The sequence below is a fragment of the Natrix helvetica genome, assembly GCF_964273705.1.
Source record: "Natrix helvetica genome assembly, chromosome: 15".
Lineage (NCBI taxonomy): Eukaryota > Metazoa > Chordata > Lepidosauria > Squamata > Natricidae > Natrix > Natrix helvetica.
Window position 1 is genome coordinate 6,365,822 of NC_138565.1, and position 26,275 is coordinate 6,392,096.

The 26,275-nt window shown below is 49.2% G+C and overlaps 1 protein-coding gene across 5 annotated transcripts in view; it reads left to right on the forward strand.

Moving 5' to 3' along the window:
• The window catches only part of SH2D3C (SH2 domain containing 3C), a 48,310-nt gene that overhangs the window by 16,593 nt on the left and 5,442 nt on the right, over positions 1-26,275 (forward strand). For 2 of the 5 annotated variants that reach the window (XM_081967131.1, XM_081967133.1), the window contains 7 exons: positions 14,551-14,679; positions 15,797-16,245; positions 17,183-17,307; positions 19,587-20,149; positions 23,917-24,032; positions 24,268-24,439; positions 25,013-25,124. In XM_081967131.1, coding sequence (XP_081823257.1) covers positions 14,551-14,679; positions 15,797-16,245; positions 17,183-17,307; positions 19,587-20,149; positions 23,917-24,032; positions 24,268-24,439; positions 25,013-25,124 — 1,666 coding nt within the window. Of the gene's footprint in view, positions 1-4,018; positions 4,121-14,550; positions 14,680-15,796; positions 16,246-17,182; positions 17,308-19,586; positions 20,150-23,916; positions 24,033-24,267; positions 24,440-25,012; positions 25,125-26,275 lie in introns of those variants that run through there. The other 3 variants (XM_081967132.1, XM_081967134.1, XM_081967135.1) reach the window with 2 other exon arrangements.

Genomic DNA, 26,275 nt, shown 5'->3' on the forward strand with positions numbered 1-26,275 from the left:
CGGGCGAATCTATGTGGAGATAAATGGATGCAACCTAGCCGAAAGCCAGGGTTTTTTTTTTTTTTTTGCAGCGGGTTCCTACAAAGGGCACGAAAATAAATTGGCAGCGGGCATCGACGGCTTCTGCCTCTGGATAGGAAGGCGCCACGCTCGGGAGCTGCCAAGCGTCAAGCAGAAGGTGAGAATTCCTCTCAAACCACTTGAGTCCCTGCCAAACATTCTTGCTGACTGACATTGCCTTCCAATGAAGCTGCCACCTGGGTCCCCCCCCCCCCCACAAATGAGATGCTAAAAAGCATCTCTGCTTTTTAGCAAGGAAGAAGCAAAGGGTTGGTGTCCTGCCGGCAGCCAGAGGAGTTGGCAGCAGAGTTGGAGAGTGAGGAGGAGGATGGGCCAGTCCTGGGGGCTGAGGAAAGCTCAGACGAGGGCTCTGCGTCGGAGGCAGAGAGGGAGCTAGACAGCAGTGAGGCAGAGGAACAGCTGGAGCCTGTTCCCAGTGTGCGCATGCACAGAGCTGCCAGAAGACAAGAACGGCTAAGAAACCGGGTTGTCTTGGGAGTAAAGCCACACCTTGGCGGTGATTGGCCCCTCCCAGAGGAAACAAAAGAGGAGCGAATGGAGAGGGGGCGTTTGCAGGAAGCAATTCATTCCTTCGGTCGTTTCAAGAGTGGAAAGTTCTGTTTGTGACTATAAGAGACTCCGTGCCAAGTTTTGCCTTGCCCTGCCATTTGGAAATTTAGTTATTTGGCAGCTCTCCGAGCGAGATAAGGTGCGTGTGGATAAACGTTCCTCGGAAAAGACTGCTTGCTAAAGCCTTGCTGACTGTGAATGAAAGGAATTCACAGCCGTATAAAGAAAACGGGTTTTGCCAGGACCAGGACTCAGCTTCGCTTCGTGCTTTTTAAGGAAGCCTGGGTCAAAAGGGCTGAGGGGCCGGGGCCGTTGCTCTGAGGAGCAGAGGGTCACTCTGCAGAGTTAACAAAAAATGCCAAAAAGATTGCAAGGGGATGATTGATGGCTCAGGCTGAGCCGTACCCCCTAATGGGACCCAGATGGCCCTGGGATATTAGGCAAGGAAATTTAAAATTGCAATTTAAATGAGAAGGATAGCCAGCCATTTGCAAGCTGGACACCGGGAACAAAACTTCCAAACATACTCCAAGCAAGGCCGAGGGAAATGGCGGTGCTTAAAGAAGCTAAGTTATGCATAGCTTTTTTTCCAGCTATGGTGCTGGAGAAGACCCCTGCGAGTCCCTTGGACTGCAAGACCATCCAACCGGTCAGTCCTAGAGGAGATCAACCCTGACTGCTCTTTAGAAGGCCAGATCCTGAAGAGGAAACTCAAATCCTTTGGCCACCTAATGAGAATGAAGGAATCCCTGGAGAAGAGCCTCATGCTGGGAACGATGGAGGGCAAAAGAAGAAGAAGGGGACGGCAGAGAAGGAGGGAGCTGGATGGAGTCACCAAAGCAGTCGGCGTGAGCTTCAATGGACTCCAGAGGATGGTAGAGGACAGGAAGGCCTGGAGGAATGTTGTCCATGGGGTCACGATGGGTTGGACAAGACTTCGCAACTAACAACAACAACAATTAAGAATGTGAAGAGAGAAAGAGAGAAAGAGAGGGAGAAGGAATAGTGGAGAAGAGGAGAAAAGAGGAGAAAAGAGGAGGAAGGAGGAGGAGGAGAAGAAGAAGAAGAAGAAGAAGAAGAAGAAGAAGAAGAAGAAGAAGAAGAAGAAGAAGAAGAAGAAGAAGAAGAAGAAAGAAGAGTATGAGATGGTTGGATAGAGTCACCGAAGCAGTCGGAGTGAGCTTCAATGGATCCAGGGGATGGTAGAGGACAGGAAGGCCTAGAGGAACATTATCCATGGGGTCGTGATGGGTCAGACAACCAGCTAACAACTAAAGAAATAATCCTCAGGATTCGTGAGAAATAATTCCAAATATTTTGTGCGGCCCGAGGAGGAAGACAGCCACAAAAGTCCCACGCCTTTGGAAGTGGCAGGTTTCTGGCTTGTTGGCTGGAACAAGCCATAGATTAAACAGAGCTTGTTCCACTCTTTATAGCCATTTAACCCACCTCCCTCCCCTTCCCCAAAAAAGGGTTTTAATGAATTTTGTACACAGAGCTTAAACCTCCGGGGGGGCAGATTAGACACTAAGCAGGGCAGGAACAGGATTTTATCATCCACCCATCAGCCAGATGATAAAAGCTGTGTGAAAACAGGTATAAAAGCAATGGTGCCCCTCCCACATTTGTGCTAGTCGTTCCCGACTCTAGGGGGCGATGCTCATCTTCATTTCAAAGCCGAAGAGCCAGCGCTGTCCGAAGACGTCTCCGTGGTCATATGGCTGGCATTTCTCAACGCCGAAGGCGCACGGAACGCTGTTCCCTTCCCACCAAAGGTGGTTCCTATTTTCCTACTTGCATTTTTTAACGTGCTTACGAACTGCTCGGTTGGCAGAAGCTGGGACGAGTCACGGGAGCTCGCTCCGTTAGGCAGCGCTGGGGATTCGAACCGCCGAACTGCCGACCTTTTCTGATCGACAAGCTCAGCATCTTAGCCACTGAGCCACCGCGTGCCTTTTAGATGCTGAAGTTTTGGGGATGGGAGCAGTAAAAAAAAAGTTTCTGATTTTAAATTGGGCTCTGATCCCATAATTCCGATTTCTGCCCTGTTTCAAATGCTCATCATTCGTTCCCCCAAAAGACCCACGAAGACCCCACCTTCTGAGTCGTTGGACTGCGGTGCTCCCGTCACTGCATCTGGCTAAGGATGATGGGTATTAACAGCCCGCTCCCAGCTTCAGAAAACTTGCGCTGGAAAGAAAGAAAGATGCGGATCTTGTCCAGTTGGGCCACAAGCCCTAATTGAACATTGGGGCAGAATGTGCCAGAGGCTGGAAATACTAAAAAAAAAAAAACCTGCTTGGAGACATTAAAAATGATATTTAATGCACCATTGTCCGGAATCAGCCAAGGTCAAACCTAGGATAAATTCCACATGAAGTTTAGTGAAGGATTTAAAGATTGCAATCGCTGTTGCCAAAAGCTCTAGCCATTTCCACAGCCGCTCCAAATCGGGCGCGACTCACTTAACAACCACACTGCTTAGCAATGGAAATCTGAGCCCCGATTGTGGTCATAAATCAAGGATTACCCATAGAGTTGACAACTTACTTGTCCCAGCTTCTGCCCAACCTAGCAGTTCGAAAGCAGGTCAAAAATGCAAGTAGAAAAATGGGGACCACCTTTGGTGGGAAGGGAACAGCGTTCCGTGCCCCTTCGGGGTTGAGTCACGCCAGCCACGTGACCACGGAGACGTCTTCGGACAGCGCTGGCTCTTCGGCTTTGAAACGGAGATGAGCACCGCCCTCTAGAGCTGGGAACGACTAGCACATATGAGCGAGAGGAACCTTTACCTTTAAAGACAAATGTATGGAGGTAAGAAGCCGCTTTAGATGTTTTCCTGAGCCCGCAGCCAGATTTTATCCCCCAACCAGGAGCATTCGGGACTGACTTTTAGGCATGGGTGGTGGGTTTTGGCGGTGGCGAGATCTTGCCCCATCACCAACCTTCCCGTTTCTCGAATCCAAGTTTCTCCGGCTGCAAATATCTGGTTTAAGAGCAGGGAGGTTGTGTGAATGCATTTGAGTCTGGGAGAGGCGGAGGGAGGTCAACCCTCTGATGGGCACCTGGGGGTCAAGGACAGGTGGGAAACAAAGCCTCTCCCCCCCCCCAAAAAAAGTGAAGGAAGTGACTGAGCTGGCGTTTTATTTATTTTTGTGGTGGGAGATGCAACCCAAGAGCAAGCAGGGATAAAGAGACCAGTTTTGGCTCCAGGAGAAGGGATGCTGGGCTGGGGGTAGGGGACCCCCGGCTGCCCGCCACCACCCCCAGCGCCCCCCTCCCCATCCTTAGGCTCCGCCCCCGCCCCGCCCCCGCCGAAGGATGAGGTAATGTGGGAAGCAGCTGAAGTTAAAGCTCCGCGGTTGCAGAAGCGGCATCTCCAGCCGGGGTGCCCGGGCCGGACGGAGACATGACGGACCGCTGCAGCCTTTGGAGTGCCTTGTCGGCCGCCGCTTGCTGCTTCTACCGCGGCTCCTTCATGCAAGTCCAGGTGAGGTGGGGAAGGGGCAGGCGTGGGGACAGCCCCCCCCCCTGCCCGGCGCAGGGCAAGCCAAGGGCTGGGAAGGTGGCTTTCTTGCGCGCGCCCCCCCCTCCCCGCTTGCCTTGGCACAGAATTGGGGAAGGGGCGGCTGCTGCGGAGGGATGGATGGATGGATGGAGAAGAGAGGGGCGGGGGTCGCAGGAGCATGCCTCCCTCCTCCAAAGGTCCGCCAGGGCTTGCTTTCCCTTTGTGTTGCTGCGGGAGCCGGCATCCCCGGAATCCGGCGGAGCCTGGGTGGGGAGGGGGCGTCGCGCCGGACCTGCTGGGTGGGTGGGTGGGTGGGCGGCCGGGCGGAGACTTCCACCCCGGGAAGGGGGATTCCCCGCTTCCCAGGCGAGCTGAAAAGGCAGAGAGTATTTGGGGAAGGGGGGAGTGGAGTGGAGAAATCGCCTCTCCCACCCATGTTTGGGATCCAGGGGGAAGCAGTGCACCTTGCGGAGGGGAGGGGGGTGTCTCTCCTTTGGGAGGTAGGGAGGGGGGCTTTTCATTTCTGGATGGGGTGGGAGGGTGGAAGGAAGAGGCTGGGTCCCTGCCCTTGGTCAGCATCTTTTGGCATGTGGAAAAACCCACCCACCCTCTCGGTACAAACCGGCTGCCTTCGGTCATCTCCAGCCTGAAGGGCCCAGACTACAGCCCCCATCCTCCCCAGCCAACGGAGAAGTAATGCTGGGAGAAAGTGGGGGTTTTTTCCCCCTGCCCTCAGCCACCTGCTTGGCCTTCCAGAAGGCGAGGGGGTGCAAAAAGTGAGAAGAAGGGGTGGGAAAGGGGGTGATTCGGGTTGGAGAAGCAGGTAGCAGGGAAACACACACATATACACAAAAGTACAGCAATACACACACACACACACACTGCTTCTCTTCTGTGCAGAAATATGAGATGGGTGGGGCAGTTTTCCACCGCCCCCTCCCCACTCCTGTCATCCTGTCTAAGGCGGAAGTGTCATATCTCTCTCTCTCTCTCTCTCTCTCTCTCTCTCTCTCTCTCTCTTTGGACAAGGGCTGGTTGCAGAGGTCAGAGGTCAGAACTCCAATCTCCCCTTCCCCAGGGCAGCCGAGATGGATGTTTACCCCATACACACACCCACACCAGCCTCCAGACCCTTTCTTTCTCCTGGCTGCAGGGGATAAGAGAAATTCGCCCTCTGGAAGGATTTACAAGCAGGGGCATGGAAGGGACAAGACTCATAAAGAGACAGAGAGAAAAGAGGGGATAGATAGCTTGGACTACAGTTCCCATCCTCACTCAGCGATGGGAGTTGCGGGTCTTCTTGCGTCTTCGGAAGGGACCCGAAGCCTGCAAGCTATGAGAGAGAAATCCATCCCTCCATCGTACTGTATATCCGTCCATTCTATCTATCCCACTTATCCATTCTATCGCACAAAGATTTTAAGGCGCGAGAGCCCCTTAAAAGAGGGGGGGGGGAAACAATTAAGATAGCAGACCGACTGGGAAGAAGAGAAAAGATTGTGTGAGCTCAACACAGAGAAAACCCCTGTGTGTTTGTGTGTCCAAATCCATCATTTGCCTATGATGTCATTGCCAATGCAGGACTCCGAAATTTGCATCTTGCCATCACTCTGCTGGGCGGCAGCTCATCCTTCATTGAATGACAGCTGTCTTTTTTTTCTCCTTTTAACGCCCTGGGTCTCCGTTTTGTGTCCCCCCTCTTTCTTCGGAGGGGGGTTCTAGAAGGGGATATTTCGGCTCCCAACGGCGCTCCCCACTATTGCACAGCCGTATGCCCCACTCCTTCAAAGGGGGGCTCCAGTTTAAGCAGAACCTCCCCTGCAGGGGAAGAGAGGCTTGAAAGAAAGAAAGAAAAACCATCATTTAAGGGTGCTGGCGATGACGTCCTTGCTAACCGACTGCAAGGAGGAAAATGATTTTCTACGCCCACCTCTTCCTGACTTTGGCGTTTTCTTAGTCATGCCAGGCCAATGTGTGAAAGTGGCCGAGAGGGAATTAGCCGGCATGATACCATTCAAAAAGGGGGGAGGATTACTGGAAGGAGCAAATAAACCTGGTTAACTAGGAAGGGGCTGTCAAAAGCAGGATGGGGGCAATTGAAGGCAGCCCATCGGAACTCTCCGTGGTGCTTAAATGGGTTTTAAAAACCAGCTAAGTTGAAAAATTAAAAAGAGTTTTGGTGGAGATTTGAAGGCGATGGTTTGGCTCAACCTCCGCGGAGTTCCCATTGTGTTAAGGTCAACTGCTGGCAATTGTGTGGTTTGTATGGATGTATCTCCTTAGAAATAGTTATGGAAACCTCTTCTTCTGGGTCCCCCCCCCCCACCCTAGTTCTAAGGTTTGGGAATTTTGTTTATCAATCTCCCCTTGAAGTATGAAGAGGTTAAGGTTCCCCTCGCATGTATGTGCTAGTCGTTCCTGACTCTAGGGGTCGGTGCTGATCTCCGTTTCAAAGCTGAAGAGCCAGCGCTGTCCGAAGACGTCTCCGTGGTCATGTGGCCGGCATGACTCAACGCCTGAAGGTGCACGGAACACTGTTCCCTTCCCACCAAAGGTGGTTCCTGTTTTTCTACTTGCATTTTTGACGTGCTTTCGAACTGCTAGGTTGGCAGAAGCTGGGACAAGAAGGAATCGATGAAGGTGTGGCAGGGAAGAGAGAAATCAAATTTCTCCCGGATTATTCTTTTGCTGATATTAGTGGGAAGGGCAGACTAGCCAAACTGGGCCACCGCCTATCATATTTTCATTATTTTGCTACTTTTGGGGGCTTCTTGGCTTAGAATCTCAGCAGGAGAAGGTTTTACAACCCAAAAACCTGGTTTATGTTTTATTTAGGAGACTAGGTACAATCTCAGGTATTCACACAAACCGTCTTTGAGGGTAGAGAAATAGGAGACGATAGGTTTTTGGCTGCTTCTCTTTACGCAGGCATCCGTCATGCCGCGGGGAAGGATTCTGGCTTCAGATTCAGCCCCAGTTTTCTTCCATTTCTCTCTGGGAAGCTTCTAGCCAATGCCACGTCGATCCCATCGGAAAACAGGCCGTGCCCCCTCATCTGCTCCACATCTAACACATCCGCTGCCCTTAAAGTCAATCCAAGATTCGATCTTGGGAACTACTTCATTTCTTCCATTTTATTCATCGGGCAATTGAGACGCTGATGTGCTCGGAAAGAATTTTATCCCGACTTTTTATGTCCTCCTGAAGGCGGACCGTTTTCTATTTACCCGGTTCTATTTACCCAGGTTTAAAACTGGATTTTTGCCGTTCCCCCCCCCCCCCACCCCTTCCATTCTTCAACAAGCCACTTTCCAACTCGGCTTGTCGGAAGCCCAGCTTGGGAAACGGCAGCGATGCAAGTACATGTCAGTAGCCAAACAGCCAAAATGTTGGTCACGTAAGCTGTGGGGTGGGATGGTGGGATGGTCGTAAGCGCGAGTCGCTGTGGCAAGACGCTTTTAGCTTGCAACGGTTCGTTTCGTGACGGTTGTAAGTCGAGGACTAAGTGTACAGCTCCCATTTGAGCAACGTATCCCCCTTTTTTTTGCATCCTCTCGCCTTCCTCTCTTCAGTCAAAGATTGGGGTCCCAGAGCCCCCTCCCACATAATTGCAGGACAGGGTCCCGTTTTAAACATTGGGACCTCTGGGATCAGTTGGGATCCCTCCGAGTGCCAATAACTCGCAATGGGTGATGTGGATTACGAATAGATTGGCCGAAGCTTTATTTCCCCAACTGGATTATCCCAGATATGGACCGCACCTATCCGGAGCAATACGTCGCGGACATGTCCCCCGTCCCCCCCCCCAACTCCTCGGCTCTCCACCTGTTCTTGGGGTGGGGGTTGGGGGGACGGACAGAGCTATCTTCTTTGCACACGTCAAATGTGTCTGGTCACTCGCCTGGATGAACTCTGCGTGAACGAGACTTGATGTTGTGTGAGTGTTTTCAGCTGATACAAGCATCCCTGCCTCTCCTCCGCCAATGGTAGCCCAGCCGGTCTTTGAAACAATGACATAATTGGCAGCCAATGGGAAGCCGGGGACGGGATGCAGCATTTAAGAGCAAGGGAAGGGATGGAGAAAGAGAGAAAGAGAGAGGGGGGAGGAGAGAGAGGGAGGGAGAGGGAGAGTCGTTTGGGACAGCGTTAAAAAGCAAGTCCTCTTTCTCTAGCCGAACTTCATTTAATCAAAGGGGTTTTGAACCCCTGGTCCTCCCTCTTTTAGCCTGGGTCAAAGGCAGTTGTGCCCCACGGAGCTGAGACATGACATCATTGCCTCCCCTTTCCCCCCCCTACACCCCCCCCAGGAGAGGCTGGGGAGAAATGGAGAGGGTGGGATTGTATGCTTAAGGCTCAGGTGTTGGCCAGCTAGGGAAAACTCATCATTATGCAAAAGGCTTTCCTATCTAAATCTGTCCTCATTATTCATTACCCCAGCGGGCTTCGCCCACAGAGGGGATTTAACCCTTTGCGGTTCGTCGAAAGCTTTCTCCCCCCCCCACGACTCCAAGAAAACTGGACCTGACATTTCTTCCTCTCGTTTCCCCCCCCCCCCATAACCACTCCCCACAGGGGCAGGGATGGCACAACCCACCCCCTCGATGAAATCCGTCCTTTCCACGTTGGCACCCGGCTTACGAAAACAGCAGCGTTATTATCGCTTGAAGTGTTGGCACCGCTTTATAATACCCCGGAGAAGACCACCCTTGGAACATTTGCATCCAGTTTTTGGCTGCCAGGATATCAAAAAAAGACGTTGAGACTCTGGAAAGAGTGCAGAGAAGAGCAACCAGGATGATGTGGGGGTTAAAACATAGGAAGGACAGTTGTGGGAATTGGGTTTGTGCAGTACTTTAAGTAGGCAAGTCAGGGGAGGCGGTAGCTCAGTGGCTAAGATGCTAAGCTTGTCGATCGGAAAGGTTGGCAGTTCGAATCCCCAGCGCCGCGTAACGGAGTGAGCTCCCGTGACTCGTCCCAGCTTCTGCCAACCTAGGAGGTCGAAAGCACGTCAAAAACGCAAGTAGAGAAATAGGAGCCACCTTTGGTGGGATGGGGACAGCGTTCCGTGCGCCGTCGGCGTTGAGTCATGACCAAGGAGACGTCTTCGGACAGCGCTGGCTCTTCGGCTTTGAAACGGAGAGGAGCACCGCCCCCTAGAGTCGGGAACGACTAGCACATATGTGCAAGGGAAACCTTGACCTTTAGTAGTTTAACTCAATTAACTCAGCCTTCGACATGAGTGACATCAAGTTGGCCGCGCCCATCCAGTCACATGACCACTCACCCACGCCCACCCACCCAGCCAATCGTCTCAACCTCCAAACGGTTGGGGACCCCTGGTCTAGGGTTTTTGCTGCTTGAGCAGTGGGGTTGGACTGGAAGACCTCCAAGGTCCCTTCTTCCAGCTCTATTCTGATTGATTGAGCTTGTACTGCCAATGTCACAATATGTACACATTTTCATCCGCAGCGATTAGGGCTGGGTGTAGAGTCTGCCAAGTAGCTTGGACAGTGACAATAATTGCTACACAAAGTCTTCCAGAATCCGGGGTGAGTTTAAATTGGCTTGGCTTGGTCCAGCATCTGAAGACTTCGCCACGGGGGCTGGAGCAGTGGAAAAAAAGAGAAGGGGAAGAATTTTGCGTGTGCTCAGCGTTCTTTCTCTCTCTGTGTGTCTCTTTCTTTTTTTCTTTTTTTCTTTCTTTCTCTTTCTCTCTCTCTCCCTCTCTGTCTCTCATTCTCTCTCTCTGTCTCTTTCTCTCTGTCTCTCTCTCTTTCTTTCTTTTTTTCATTTTTTCTCTTTCTTTCTTTTTCTTTCTCTCTCCCTGTCTCTGTATCCCTCCCTCTCTCTTTTTTCTTTCTTTCTCTTTCTCTCTCTTTCTCTATCCCTCTCTGTCTCTCTCTCTCTCTGTGTCGGTCTCTCTCTCTTTCTCTCTCTCTTTCTCTTTCTCTCTCTCTCTGTGTGTCTCTTTCTCTCTGTGTGTCTCTGTCTCTGTGTGTGTCTCTTTTTTCTTTCTTTTTCTTTCTCTTTCTTTCTCTCTCCCTCTTTCCCTCTCTGTCTCCCTCTCTGTCTCTCTCTGTGTGTCTCTGTCTCGTTCTCTCTGTCTCTCTTTTTCTCTCTGTCTCTTTTTTCTTTTTTCTCTTTCTTTCTTTCTCTTTCTTTCTCACTGCCTCTCTGTCTCCCCCCCTCTCTCTTTTCTCCTTTTTTCTTTCTTTCTCTTTCTTTCTTTCTCTCCCTTTCTCTCTCCCTCTCCCTCTCTGTCTCTGTCTGTCTGTCTCTCTCTCTTTTTTCTCTCTCTCTCTGTCTCTGTCTCTCTGTCTGTCTCTCTGTCTCTGTCTCTCTCTCTCTCTTTTTCTGTCTCTGTCTCTGTCTCTCTCTTTCTCTCTGTCTTTTGATTGAGAGGTTCATCTTCATGGGTTTTTTTTTCCCAGCTGAATGCACTCAATTGATTAGGTAATCGCAGCACTGAGACTCGGAAGCCACTCGGCGGTACCTGCCTTCCCCCCTCACGCCATCGGGAAGGTGTTAATTTTCCACGACTCTGTAAATGTATCCTCGTGCCTATGAAAGAAGCATTTGCATACCCATGGCGCAATTGTTGGCAAACAGTTTGGGATCCGTAAGGCGTCTGCCCAGTTTGTTTCAGCGCTGTTGGCTGGTTGTAGGAGGATTGCGAGCCAGGAAATGGTTTTGTCGCCAAAGGTTAGAGAAACCAGAGCTGAGTGGCAAACAATGAAAAAGAATTTCTTTGAGTGATGTCATCCGCCACCAATTCTCTCCTTTCAAACCAGGTGGAAGTCGGGCTGTTGAATTGTTGTTGTGGTTGTGCGGATCTATCTCCTTAGAAATGGTCTTCCAAAAGTTGTGGGTTTAGGGTTTGAGGAGCTCTTTCTTTGAGCCAAATATCAGTTTGGCTTATTACAACACCAGTTGGAATCCGGGGCTCCGCTATGCAACTATGTGATCAGGCTTGATAAGTCGGCACTTACAGCTTTAAAATTAATTAGTAGTTACGACTGGCCTCTCCTCTCCCCTTCTCTCCCTCAGGCTGGCCCCCGAAAACCCTCTCCTCTCTTCTCCCCTTCTCTCCCTCCGGCTGGCCCCATTGATCTTCTCCTATCCCCTTCTCTCCCTCAGTCTTGCCCCACAGAGGCATCTCCTATCTTATCCCCTTCTCTCCCTTAGTCTAACTCCTTAGCATCAGAGCATTTTTCAGGTGGGGAGGGGGAGCAGAATATCTAAACTGGAAGCCCGCAGGCCAAATGAGTCACACACCGCCCACGCCCAAGTGGCAGTTGGAACAGAGGTTTTTTTCAGGTGGGGAGGGGGAGTAGAACGTCTAACTCCTTAGCATCAGAGCATTTTTCAGGTGGGGAGGGGGAGTAGAATATCTAAACTGGAAGCCCGCAGGCCGAATGAGTCGCACACCGCCCACGCCCAAGAGGCAGTTGGAACAGAGTTCTTTTTGGGTGAGGTGATGGAGTAGAACTAACCCCTTAGCATCAGAGCATGTTAATAATAATATAAGACATACTAATGATCTGATGGTCATTTTGAAAAATCCTTTCTTAGCACCTAGAAGCCAAGAGGAACATACGTGCCAAATTTCAAGTTTGCAGGCTTTAAGATTCTGGAGATTTCGTGATGATGCATGAGTGGTATTTCACATATAGATAGATAGATAGATAGATAGATAGATAGATAGATAGATAGATAGATAGATAGATAGATAGATAGATAGATAGATGATAGATAGATGATAGATAGATAGATAGATAGATAGATAGATAGGTAGGTAGGTAGGTAGGTAGGTAGGTAGGTAGGTAGGTAGGTAGATAGGTAGATAGGTAGATAGGTAGATAGGTAGATAGATAGATGATAGATAGATAGATAGATAGATGATAGATAGATAGAGATTAGATAGATAGATAGATGAGAGAGAGAGAGAGAGAGAGAGAGAGAGAGAGAGAGAGAGAGAGAGAGAGAGATTGCTAACACACACAAACCATCTTCACAACCTAGGGTGGCACCCATCTCTAAATCCATGCACAGTAAACGACGATACGTTTGCGAGGAAAATTCAACTGCATTAACATTTTTTAAAAAAAAAAACTCCTACACATTCAGAAAAGGAATTTGTAAAAAACACAGAGGCTATTTTTTTAAAAAAGACCCCCAGATAGCAGCCGGAGGGAGGAAAGGGGGGGGGAGGGAATTTAAAGGCAGAAAATAGTGGATAGATATTTTTGGGGAGGAGCAAGGCAGAAATGAGCTTTTATATCAAGATTTGCCGTCAATCAGAAGCCCTCCTGAGATAGGAGCAGGGTACTGCTTTCTTCTCTATACTGGGAGGGTTTTGCCCCTAGCTCTCTGCGATCTGGAGAGCAGGGGAGGCAAGCAGCTGCTGCAGTAATTGGTCAAGCAAGGTGGAGGGGTAACCTCCTGGGTTTGCCTGCCGGCAAAACGTTGGCTATCCTCCATCTCTCTCTGGAGATGCTCAGACCGCATCAGTGTCTCCCCAAATAACCGACTCTGTGTTCGGAGAAGCAGAAGGACGGGTTGTGTCATCCTGCAGGAGGGTGACCACGGAGGCAAAGGGTGACAGCAGCCTTCAGAAGGAGATGCGCCCTAGGCTTCAGCTGCCAGCTGCAAGGCTCCCAAACCGCACCAGTCGTGTCCTGGACAACCAAGCAGATTTCCACCGCTGAGTGCCTTCTGCAAAACCGGCCATTCGCCACCCTCAAAAGCACTTCAACAACTCATGTTAGCTGACGGGCCTGTTTCCTTTTGGCTGCCTTCCCAGTTCGCAGGGAAGCACGGCCGCCACGCGGGCACGATTCAGGCCTCGCCCCCGTTTGTGCTGAACCGAAGGGCTGGGAGAAGTGGCATCATCTGTCCGCCGTTTGTTGGCAGCTTCCAATGAGTTGGCGCCAGGGGTGAAATCCAGCATGTTCTGACAGGCTCTGGAGAAGCATTAGTGGAAATTTTGAGTAGTTCGGAGAAACGGCAAAGGCCACCTCTGGCTGGGCCTAGAGTGGGAATGGAGATTTTGCAGTATCTTTCCCCTGGAGTGGGGTGAAAATGGAGATTTTGCAGTATCCTTCCCCTGGAGTGGGAAAGGAATGGAGATTTTGCAGTATCCTTTCCCTGGAGTGGGGAGGGAATGGAGATTTTGCAGTACTCTTCTCCTAGAGTGGGGAGGGAATGGGGATTTTACAGTATCCTTCCCTGGAGTGGGGAGGGAATGGAGGTTTTGCAGTATCCTTCCCCTGCAGTGGGGAGGGAATGGAGATTTTGCAGTATCCTTCCCCTGGAGTGGGAAAGGAATGGAGATTTCGCAGTATCCTTTCCCTGGAGTGGGGAGGGAATGGGGATTTTACAGTATCCTTCCCCTGGAGTGGGGAGGGAATGGGGATTTTGCAGTATCCTTCCCCTGGAGTGGGGAGGGAATGGGGATTTTGCAGTATCCTTCCCCTGGAGTGGGGAGGGAATGGAGATTTTACAGTGTCCTTCTCCTGGAGTGGGGAGGGAATGGGGATTTTACAGTGTCCTTCCCCTGGAGTGGGGAGGGAATGGAGATTTTGCAGTATCCTTCCTCTGGAGTGGAGAGGGAAGGGAGATTTTGTAGTATCCTTCCCCTGGAGTGGGGAGGGAATGGAGATTTTACAGTATCCTTCCTCTGGAGTGGGGAGGGAATGGAGATTTTACAGTATCCTTCCCCTGGAGTGGGGAGGGAATGGAGATTTTACAGTATCCTTCCCCTGGAGTGGGGAGGGAATGGAGATTTTACAGTATCCTTCCCCTGGAGTGGGGAGGGAATGGAGATTTTACAGTATCCTTCCCCTGGAGTGGGGAGGGAATGGAGATTTTACAGTATCCTTCCTCTGGAGTGGGGAGGGAATGGAGATTTTACAGTATCCTTCCCCTGGAGTGGGGAGGGAATGGAGATTTTACAGTATCCTTCCCCTGCCACGGCCATCAAGCTATGGCCACAGAACCGGTAGTAAAAAAAATTGAATTTTACTATTGGTTTGCGCGGCCTTTTTGTCTTAAAAGTGCCGTGAAAGAGCTCGGCACAACCTGGTTTTAAGTCAAGAACATGGTTTGCAGCCAAGTTAAGATTGCACAGCAGTCCCCAAGCGAAGCAAGTTACTCGTTACTCCGGTTTTCCTTTCAAAAACAAATGGGCTCTCTGGTCAGGCTAACTTTGAGGAATCAATCTACTCGTCTTGTTCCTTTTCTCCTACTGTGCCTTTCCAGTTAAAAATCAATCCATTTTTCTTCAAAAGCTTCTATTTGGAGATGCCACAATGCTATCGCTTCAGGGTGGACCAACTTCACAGCTCTCTCCTTTCACTTGGGGTGGTTGTGGCGGCTGAGTGAAAAGTCCCTTTTCTTCTTCTTCCCTGCAGTTCTCCAAGGAGAAGTACATCCTCGACTCCTCGCCGGAGAAGCTTCACAAGGAGTTGGAAGAAGAGTTGAAGCTCAGCAGCTCCGACCTAAGAAGTCACGCCTGGTATCATGGCCGTATCCCCCGGGAGGTGAGAGCTTCTGGCCGAGAACACCTCTGGCCAACATGGGATCGGAAGTTGGGTAGATCAAGAGAAGGGAGAGGAATCAGCCTGGGGGCATGCTGGTGTCCCTCAACTTGGGTGCCTTAGATAGGTGGTACAAATGTAAGAACATGTAGTTGAATTACTCCGGGTTAGGAAGGCTGAAAGTATGTAAGCAAACGACTGCCTCCCATTTTTATTTATTGTGCGGAGAAAATAATTGTGCGAGGAATGAAAGGCAAGCTAAAAACGCTTTGGAGATGAGAGGGTCACTGCTGGCTCGTGGATGGGACCCCAGAGGGACCCTCTATATTTTTGGGGTAACCTAGGATGCATCTCAATATTGGAAGCAGATACCCAGGGACAGGCCCTTTTCCGTGTTTCCAAAACCGAAGCGTTGTACCAAATGCCTCTTTGCCCACTTTCTCTCCGGCGTTAAACGGTAAAGTTTCCCCCACACATACATGCTAGTCGTTCCCGACTCAAGGGGGCGGTGCTCATCTCCGTTTCAAAGCCGAAGAGCCAGCGCTGTCCAAAGACGTCTCCGTGGTCATGTGGCCGGCGTGACTCAACGCCGAAGGCGCACGGAACGCCTGTTCCCTTCCCACCAAAGCGGTCCCTATTTTTCTACTTGCATTTTTTACGTGCTTTCGAACTGCTCGGTTGGCAGAAGTAACGGGAGCTCACTCCGTTACACGGCGCTAGGGATTTGAACCGCCGAACTGCCGACCTTTCTGATTGACAATCTCAGTGCCTTAGCCCCTGAGCCAGCCTGTTCTCCAGCCTTAGGGCCAGGCTTATATTCTCTGCAGATGCTGAGGGGCCCTGCTGCAATCTTTGCAGCCACGCCCTGGCACTCAGAAGACTAAATAGCGCTAGCTAGCTTTTTCCTCGGATAAAACCCGAACACTGGATTATTATTATTTTTTAAATTTACTCATTCATTTGTATTTATACTTATTAATCAAGTTGGGACCTGTCTCACCAAAGCAATTCTGAGCAAGTAGGGCAAATTTTCCAAGCAGGGCACACTCCCCTCTTCATACCTCCATCTGGATTGATTTATTCTTTATTTATTCATTAAAAAAAATATTTCCCCCCCCAGGTTTCAGAAAGTTTGGTGCAAAGGAACGGGGATTTTTTAATCCGCGACTCGCTCACCAGCCTGGGCGATTATGTGCTGACTTGCCGCTGGAGGAACGAACCCCTCCACTTCAAGATCAACAAAGTGATGGTGAAATCGGGCGAAGGGCGCACCCACATCCAGTACCTCTTCGAGCAGGAGAGTTTCGACAACGTCCCGGCCTTGGTGCGCTTCTACGTAGGGAACCGTAAGCCCATCTCGGAGCAGAGCAATGCCATCTTCTACTGCCCCATCAACCGCACCTTCCCGCTGCGCTACCTGGAGGCCAGCTATGGACTCGCCAACGGGAAGCACAGCGGCTCCCGCAGCCACGCGGGCCACAAAGGCGGGCACATCAAAAGGAGGAGCATCACCATGACGGACGGGCTGACCGCCGACAAGATCACAAGGAGCGATGGATGTCCCACCAGGTATCAGAATCTTGGGGAAAACCCCACATCCTTGGAGTTTGGTTCCCTTGCGCCCACATCTCAGAAGGGGGGGGGGCTTGGCAAATTGTATGGGCGAATCTTCAGTTTTGCAATGGGGTTTTTTACGGCAGCACCAACTTCTGGTGGCCCTCCTAGTGGCCCGTGGAGCCGGTGGCAGAGTCGGACAGTGAGGAGGGTTGGGGAGGAACCTGGGCCAGTCCTGGAGTCTGGGGAAGGCTCGGATGAGGGCACTGTGTCGGAGGCAGAGAGGGGGCCAAGGCCATCTGACAGTTATCAGCTGCCTTCGGAGTCAGACATCAGTGAGGCAGAAGAATAGCTGGAGCCTGTTCCCAGTGTGCGCATGCGCAGAGTGGCCAGATGAAGGGAGCAGCTAAAGAACAGGGGTCGACTTGGGAGGAAGGCTGCAGGTGGACGATGAATGGCCCCTCCCAGAGGAAATAAAAGAGGAGCGAAAGGGGAGTGGAGTTTGCAGGAGACAATTAGTTCGCTTAATTGGTTTGTGACTCTCCGAGACGCCTTGCCAAGTTTTGCAGATATCGGCCTGGCATCTCTCCAAGCCAGATAAATTCTGTGACTGTAAATCCTCCCTTGAAATAATTTGCTGGATGTGAACGAGCAGAATTCACTGTGAATTAATAAAAGGGTTCTTTTGTCGGTAAAAGGAGTTTACTTTGTGCTCTTGGGAAGCCTCGCTCAGAACACAACTGAGGAGGTTAAGATGGAGAAAGAACACTTTGTTAATTTAATTCAACCAGTTTGGAATTTCTGCTTTTCAAGGAAATGGAGTAGTTTTTCATTTTTTCCCCTTGAAGCTACCTGTAAAAGATGGGTTTCATACATCGGGCCCTATATGATAACTCTGCTCAATTCTTTGGGGTGGGGGATTTTCACCAACTTTAATCTCTTTCGCATTTAGTGTCTCCTTGCCGCATCACCGGGATATCATTCGGAACTGTGCTGTCAGCGTGGATCAAATCCAAGACCTCCACTCCCCGATGTCGCCCATCGCCGAGACCCCAGCCACTCCAGCTTATAGCACTGGTAGGCAGGGCGTTGTCCGAAGGGGGCAAAAAACAAATCGTGTGAATTTATTTAAACCCTGCATAGAAGTTTTAAAAGGGATTGCTTGTAAATTAATTTAATAGGGGGCGCAGTGGCTCTGTTGCAGAAAATGACAGACTTAGACTTCTCAGGATACAGGAGGAGTTTATTTGGCAGCCAGGTTCAGAAAGTTAGCACATAGCTAGCATTGCAAATTCTGAACAACCTTCATTATCGAAGCACGCGTTCTTATACATTCACAAAGACAGCATAACACGGAAACCCTTTACTCATTTCTTATTGGTTACCTTGAGGGAAAAGCCTAATAAGGAGATGGGGGTCTTACTTCTCCTTTTGTTACAGGTATGGACTACGTGCCATTAACGAACTTTAATTGAACCTTGTGGTTTTGGACTTTTGACATAGGGACGTTTGCTGGAACAAGTTGTGGTTGAAGGCTGATGACATTTCCCTGTCCCTTTAAGCAAGCTTCCAACTGTCCCTTTTATGCCACGTCTTCATTCTTATATTTTAATCCATATTTTATTCTTCTTTAGCTCAGTGGCTAAGACGCTGAGGTTGTCGATCAGAAAAGATCGGCAGTTCGATGGTTCGAATCCCTAGCGCCGCGTAACGGAGTGAGCTCCTGTGACTTGTCCCAGCTTCTGCCAACCTAGCAGTTCGAAAGCACATAAAAAATGCAAGTAGAAAAATAGGAACCACCTTTGGTGGGAAGGGAACAGCGTTCCCTGCGCCTTCGGCGTTGAGTCATGCCGGCCACATGACCACGGAGACGTCTTCGGACAGCGCTGGCTCTTCGGCTTTGAAACGGAGATGAGCACCGCCCCCCTAGAGTCGGGAACGACTAGCACATCTGTGCGAGGGGAACCTTTCCCTTTATATGTTTTAAGCAATATAAAATAGGGGCTTCAAAGATTCAGATCAAAATGCAATAGCTGCGACTGCATAATACCCCTTCCTCCAATTCCTGAATTTTCTGACTTTGTGTCACACATCCAACTAAGGGGATCTGCCTTTAACTACAGTAGCAAAATATGTGTGTTGTGGGCAGCAAGACACAACTTCAACCCTTTCGTGATCTCGCAGGCAAGAATTTTGCGGCCTCCGATCTTGCAACACCCATTTTGTTATTTTCCTTTTCGTTGCTCCACCGTTCGGAAAGCGCCTGTCTGACCACAAACACAGATGGGTGCTTGCAGGATGCTGAACCACAAAGGTTGTAGCTAAAGTTCAGGGTGTTTTTTTTTTAAAAGCTTGTGAGAATGTGGCCTCCAGGTTTTCTCTGACCCAGATAAACCCCTGGTTTTAAAAGACGCAGGCAAAGTATTTCCTCACAGGGGAGCAGATTTGTGATGAAATAAATTGTAATCGTTTACGGGCGACTTGCGAGATCCTTCGGAGGCTTTAATTTTAAAATGCGACTTAAACCAGACAGCCCTTTCAATTGGTTATTCTTGAGAAAAAGCACAGAAGTCATGCAGGAAATGTGATTATCTTAAAAATTAAGATTCTGTATCTTGAAGCATGCCCTCCCTTAGCTCCTCGGCCACCTGCACTTACGAAGATATAACATTCATAACTTTACTAGCTGAACGGACTCCTCCATTCATCTTTTGTGCTTGGTTTTATTTATATAACATAGCAAAATTCAATTTCCATCAAACAGTGTGCGATCTGGGCACAGTTGTTTTTAAGCAGGCATATTCCAAATGCTTGCGGTGGTATTCACGACTGCAACATTGGTATTTAATAATAATAATAATATTTAACATGATCTTCTTTAAAAATTCTCCATTTTAACATTTCCTCTTTTGAATGTCTAACTTCGGTTTCGGTTGCATAACCATTGATAAAATATATCCCACGTCAAAAAGATATTCAGTTTCTTCTTCTTTATCCTTAATAGTAAGCGTTAGCCTATCCATTTCTGTGCATTGTAATATTTTCTTAATTACACACTCATGTGACGGGATCTCATCATTCTTCCTTTGCTGCGCAAATGCAATTTTGGCTGCCCTTAATAAATGTTTTTGAAGGTTTTTGAAGAGACCTGATTCTCAGCTAGTAGCAACACCACTTTAAGCTGACATCTCAGGCACCAAGGCTCCCCTTTCCCCGGTGCAAAATGTGCGTTTCAATTTCACAATGCACGCACTCTTTTCCAAAACGTTGCACAACGATGGCGCCGAGCCGTTCCTGCAAGGTTGAGGGCCTGCAAATATTCAACAAGCTTTTTCTGCTTCTTTATTTTTTTGCAGTTACTCGCCTCAAACCACAAGGTGGCAACGGTGCCGCCCCGTCGTCCCCGGTCATCCGACGCTCCAGCGAGCCGCAGCTATGCCAGGGGAACGGCAGTAAGAGTGAGCTGTCGGACAGCTCCCACTCAACTCCTTCCCACGGATGTTCCAGGGCCTCCCCTTCTCCGTCTGCCAGCAGCTACAGCGACCCAGATTCTGGACATTATTGCCAGCTTCACCCGCCATCCCCGGTCCATTGGGACAGGCCAACGCCCGACAACAAAGGGATGCCAACCAAAAGCTACGTGGAGAGGCTAAAGGGGGACGAATGCCAGCGAGGGTTTGTCCTGAACGGCTCCGAAGGAGAAGCAGGGTCCAGAAAGAGGCTGGAGCAGGACATGATAGGTTTTGTGGTCCCGGTGGTGGAAAGGACATCCACATTCAACCCCGCCCTGTTCCACTCCTTGCTTATTCCGGGGGAAAACAAGCCTCTGGAAATGATGGTGCTGAAGAAGATCAAGGAATTGCTTGCTGAAGGGGATGCGAGGACTCTCGCCAAGCATATCACCCATGTGGATTGCCTGGTACGGGAATGGGGGGGCAGAGGGAGGGTGTTAAGGTTGCTTGATAGGGATGGGGATGTGTCAGGGTTCCAAATAGCATCCAAAAGTAAATCAGAGTCCGAGGCAAAGTATTGCTCAAAGTTCCAATTTATGAAGAGAGCCATGTTGGCACATTTGGGAAAACCCAAATCTGAAAGCTTCCCAATTTTCCCCACCCAGTGTTCAAGATCTTGCCCCCACACCCACAAGTCCATCCCATGGTCCAATCTCCCACTGCCATGCTGGCAGCTTCCACCCATCTAATTCCGGTCAGGTGCAGAGACAAAGGATGACCTTGCCTTTCTAGAAAGAATGTTGTTATGGCTACATCGCATCTCACTCCGTAAAATCCCGCCTCCCATTTTCCCACAATAGAAAATGCATAGCAGAATAATAGAAAGTATGGCAAGCCAAAGACCCAAAAAGAAAAGATGGCTGCAGGTCTGACAGGATGCTCAGATTTTGTTCTTTTCACAGCCAATCTAACTGTGTCAGACAATCCGCTTGGTCGCCTCTCAGCGGGGAAAGTTCCAATTCAGACCCGCTCGGAAAGACATCGGGCGGGGGAAAAAACCCACGAGATTCCTAGAGAGAAAGGATTGCACGAACCCAGCAAGGAAGAAGAGGGCAAATCTAAGCCAGATAAGAAATACCATATTTTTTGGAGTATAAGACCCATCTTTCCCCCCTAAAAAGGGGGGTAAAAATCTGGGTGCGTCTTATACACTGAATGCAGCATTTTTTGGCCTTCCGAAACCTCACCCCCTTCGCATAAACGGATGTGCAAAGGGTTTGGGAGGCCTGCAAAGTGCTCCTGGGAGCTGGGGAGGGCAAAAACGAGCCAAAAAATGGGACTTTTTTGCTTGTTTTTGCCCTCCCCAGCCCCCAGGAGCATTTCCAGAGGCAACAAACGGGTCATTTTTGCTCGTTTTTGCCTTCCCCAGCCTCCCAAAATCTATGCATGCCCTGTTTTTTGTTTTTTTGCAAAAAATGGCCCCGTTTTTTGCTTATTTTTGCCCTCCCCCTCCAGCCCCCCAGGAGCATTTTGCAGGCCTCTCAAACTCTGTGCATGCCCCGTTTTTCACCAAAAAATGAGGCTTGCAGAAGGGTTTGGGAGGGCTGCAGAGTACAAAATCTTCTTTTTTTTAATTGACCTCATTAAAATCTTGGAGCGTCTTATACTCCGTTGCGTCTTATACGCTGAAAAATACAGTCGTTTGCTGTTTATTTTTAAAGAATCTCTCTCTCTCTCTCTCTCTCTCTCTCTCTCTCTCTCTCTCTCTCTCTCTCTCTCTCTCTCTTGATCTGTTTTGGAGCTACTCTCTGTAGTTACTGCTCAGCCATCCCTCCCAAGCATTTATTTCAAGCACTGCTCGGTGGAAACTGAATCTGTGATGGTGTTTTTTTTTACGCATCTCTGTCTTCTGGTCTTTTCTTTAATCAGAGCCAAGTGTGCTTGGAAAGTAGATTAGGAATAAAAAAAGGGGGAAGTTGTAGAGATTAAGGTCCTGGGTTAGAAACTTGGGGGGGTGGGTATTGGGAGTTCTAGTCCTCCCATAGAGCTGGGTGTTCTCTATCTGCCCAGGATAGGTTGCTCCAGATAAATCATTTTCCAGAAAATTTGGGGGATAACATTTATTGTAGGGTCTCCCTCCCCATTGTGGCGCCAAAATCAGTTTCATCCCCACCTTGTTTTTTTCTTTAGAAAAAGCATTTGGCAGGGAAAAGTGTTAACGCCGGAAAATAGCACTTGAGGATAGTTCTTTTTTTAGATTTTTATACAGATAGTTCTGTTGATTGCGATAGTTTCTCCATGTAAGGCTCTCTTGAATCAGGTAAAGGTAAAAGTTCCCCTCGCACATACGTTCCCGACTCTAGGGGGCGCTGCTCATCTCCGTTTCAAAGCCGAAGAGCCAGCACTCTCTAAAGACATCTCTGTGGTCATGTGGCCGGCATGACTCAACGCCGAAGGCGCACGGAACGCCTGTTCCCTTCCCACCAAAAGGTGGCTCCTATTTTTCTACTTGCATTTTTGACGTGCTTTGGAACTGCTAGGTTGGCAGAAGCTCTGAGACAAGTCACAGGAGCTTGCTCCATTATGCGGCGCTAGGGATTCGAACAGCTGAACTGCCGACCTTTCTGATCGACAAGCTCAGCGTCTTAGCCCCTGAGCCCCTCCCTGAATCAGGATGGATAATAAATCTCTGATGAAGCCAATTGTAACGTCCTTCTCCTTTCTCAATCTTCCTGTTACCGAAGAGATATGAAGGGAGGTCAAAGAGAGGTTCATTTAACATAATCCTTATTGTCCCCTGGGGTTCTCTCCTTCCCTTATGACTTTGCAGCGCTAGTGATGTCATCTTTTCACTTAGTGATGTCATGCTATGTGTTCTTCAAAGGCGAGAGGAGGAGACCACGTTTTAAACTGAACCGAGAATGTGAGTCATTCGGAGTTGTGTATGATTGGAGAGAGGTGTAAATGGGTTTCCCGAGGGAGGAAGACATCCCAAATAAAAGGTGCCATTGCCAGGATTGCAAAGAGAAAAGGAAGCAGACATTTTTTCCCCAGCCTGTCTCATCTATGATTTGTGGCCTGGAAATTTACTTTTTAGAACTCAGAAAGACAAAGCAGAAGAGGCAGGAGAAAAGGCAATCAACTTCGAGAAGGATCACATCCCTCTGTCATCCCTTTCTTCTTTTGCCCTCCATCGTTCCTAGCATCAGGGTCTTCTCTAGTGAGTCCTCCCTTCTCCTTAGTTGGCCAAAGTCTTTGAGTTTCCTCTTCAGGATCTGGCCTTCTAAAGAGCAGTCAGGATTGATCTCCTCTAGGACTGATCGGTTGGATGGCCTTGCAGTCCAAGGGACTCGCAGGCATCTTCTCCAGCACCAGAGTTCAAAGGCCTCCATCCTTTGGCGCTCAGCCTTCCTTAGGGTCCAACCTTCACAGCCATCCGTTGCAACTGGGAAAACCACAGCCTTGACTAGACGCACTTTTGATTGGCAGGGTGATGTCTCTCCCCTTCTTCTTTTGCCCCTCCTTCGTTCCCAGCATGAGGCTCTTCTCCAGGGAGTCCTTCCTTCTCATCAGGTGGCCAAAGTCTTTCAGTTTCCTCTTCAGGATCTGGCCTTCTAAAGAGCAGTCAGGGTTGATCTCCTCTAGGACTGACCGGTTGGATGGCCTTGCAGTCCAAGGGACTCGCAGGCATCTTCTCCAGCACCAGAGTTCAAAGGCCGCCATTCTTTGGCGCTCAGCCTTCCTTAGGGTCCAACCTTCACAGCCATCCGTTGCAACTGGGAAAACCACAGCCTTGACTAGACGCACTTTTGATTGGCAGGGTGATGTCTCTGCTTTTTAGTCTGCTGTCTAGATTTGCCATTGCTTTCCTCCCCAGGAGCAAGCCTCTTTTAATTTCTTGGCTGCCGTCCCCATCTGCGGAGATCTGGGAGCCCAGGAAAGTAAAGTCCCTTAAAGGTGCATAGAGACTCTTGATCTGGGTCAACAGAACAGAGCAGGAAGGAACTTTGGTTCCCTTTGGCTGAAGCAATTTTTTTCTCGCTACGATTTGACTTGAGATCACAAGGCGAGCCCTCCTGGCAGTATGAAAGCATGGAAAGGCGAGATAGGAAAGCAAATTTATTGCAGTCATTAAGGATTCCCGTTTTTCCACTATTCTTCGTGGAGGCTTCCCCCTCTCTCCATCCAAGGACCGGGGTGTGGAGATTAAACCACTCCGTCCTCTTTGTTGCAGGTTGCTAGGATACTGGGGGTTACCAAGGAGACGCAGAGGCTCATGGGAGTCAGCTCAGGGATGGAGCTGCTCACCCTGCCCCACGGACATCAGCTTCGGCTGGATTTGTTGGAAAGGTAAGCGTTGACGAAGTAAAAGAGAGAGGCGAGAAGTGATGGAGAACGGGGGGGGGGGGGGACACAGATCTGCAAAGTGCGTTGCCGTCTTCTTAGACGGAGACTCTGGCGATTTGAACGGAGCTTGCTTGCAAGTTTCTAGTCCTCAAGACCCTAAAGCACTTGAAAACATCTCGCCGCAAGGAACCCAGCCAGGACTGCGAAACAAGGCCTGATGACAGCTTCTTCCCGTTAGGTTCCACACCATGACCATTATGATTGCGGTAGATATTTTGGGGTGCACAGGCAGCATGGAGGAGCGGGCCTCTCTTCTTCACAAGACCATTCAGCTGGCCGCCGAGCTGAAAAGCACCATGGGCAACATGTACAGTTTTGCTGCCGTGATGAATGCGCTGGAAATGACCCAGGTAACTCTTCGGGGCCCGCCAGGGAGGAAAGCTTCCCAAGAATGTGGAAATCTGATGGGGACCCAGAGTAAAAATCCTGGAACATCTTAGAGAAGCTCTTCCTAGTCTTCACTTAAGTCATCATTATCTTTTAATGACACCATAATTCCTTGCGGGGTGGAGTCTAGGCGACTGAATGGAGTAAGAGTGTTTACTGGCCGGATGCCTTTATTGTTGCCAGGGCGGAGTTTTGTTCAGCAGATATATTCTCATCGTGCCGAGAGAAATATCTGCCTCTACTACCTAGGATCGAACTCACAGCCTCCTGATTGTGAGGCGAGAGCTACACCTCTAGGGCCACCACACCACACTAGTCTTCACTTGTGTCACCCCAAATTCTTATTTTTCTCTCCCCCCCCCCCGCCCAGCCCAAGGCTGAGCTTATTCTTGAATGGGCCTCTGAGGACAAGACCCTGCCACCCTCCTCTGCTGGGTTGTCCCTTGGGCCCCCAGACCAGAGGCATCATTGTACCTTGCCAGGTTAGTGTCGTTGACCCACAACTGGCTACTTCCCCTTATTCCTTTGTCCTTCAGATCTCCCGCCTGGAGCAAACCTGGATGGTCTTACGTCAGCGTTACACAGAAGGCGCCATTCTGTATGAAAAGACGCTGAAGCCGTTTTTAAAGAGCCTCAACGAAGGAAAAGGTGAGCCGGCAGCTTTTCGTGTACAGATTTTTGCATACAAGTTTGACGCGCGAACTCCATTCTTCAAGGAGTTCAAAGAATGCATTTGCAAGGAGCAGAAGTTTTACACTTCTTCACTGTGCCTCTTAATTATGTGCATTCCCCTCTTTTTGATTGTCAATTAGAGCATAAATACATTATATATATATATGTATGTATGTATGTATGTATGTATGTATGTATTTGTGTTACAAATACACACACACACACATATATATGTGTGTGTGTTTTGTATTTGTGCTGATAAATAAAGGAGACTAGTATAGATCTATTTCAAGCTATTTAGCTCTCATCAGCTAGCCATACCCTTACTGGGATTTGAACCTGGGCTGTATACATATTAGGCAGATATCTTAGCCACTAAGCCACAGGCTCTCCTCCTTATCAGCTGAGCCAGGGAAATAGGTATGTATTTGTGTTACAACCCCTGGTATGCCCAAATATGGGGGGGAGCTCACTACTCCCCCTTTCTGTCCTTCGGCTCATTACAGAGGACCATCCAGGCAGAAAACCATATTTTTATTTTTAATGTTGCCTTTTTATATTTGTGTTGTATAATGTCTTAGTTGAAATGAAATTATGGAACATGCCCTTTCTTCTTTAGTAACCAGTGGATTTAGGAGTCACTAACGTAGACCTTAAGTTATAAAGTTTGGGAGAAGTTGCAACTGGGAACAATTTAGGGGTGGGGGAGATACATTTGCATCTGAAGAGGTGAATCTGTAGCCACTTAGATCAATAAGTCAGTAGAAGTATTAAGAAGATCTCATTCCCCATCCTGGCCATCTCTTAGTTCTGGTTTCAGGATAGTTTTAAAATCTTCAATCGGTGTCGTTTTAATAGTTTCGTTTATTTTTCTACTTGTTTTGCAAGGCGCCCAGAATCCCCACTACAGGGAAGATGGGTGGTATAAAAATTTAATAAATAGAGGCAGAATGTGCATCTCTTCCCCCAAATCCTTCTTCAAATGTTGCCTCCAAGCCAGTCTTACAGGTGAAGCCTGACGGAGACAATCTAAAGGCAGTTAGAATACCGTACCTCCAATTTTTTTTATCTGGAAAGCCCCAAAGATCATCTAAAATTTTGAGAAGCAGAAGCTCCCATGGGGGGGA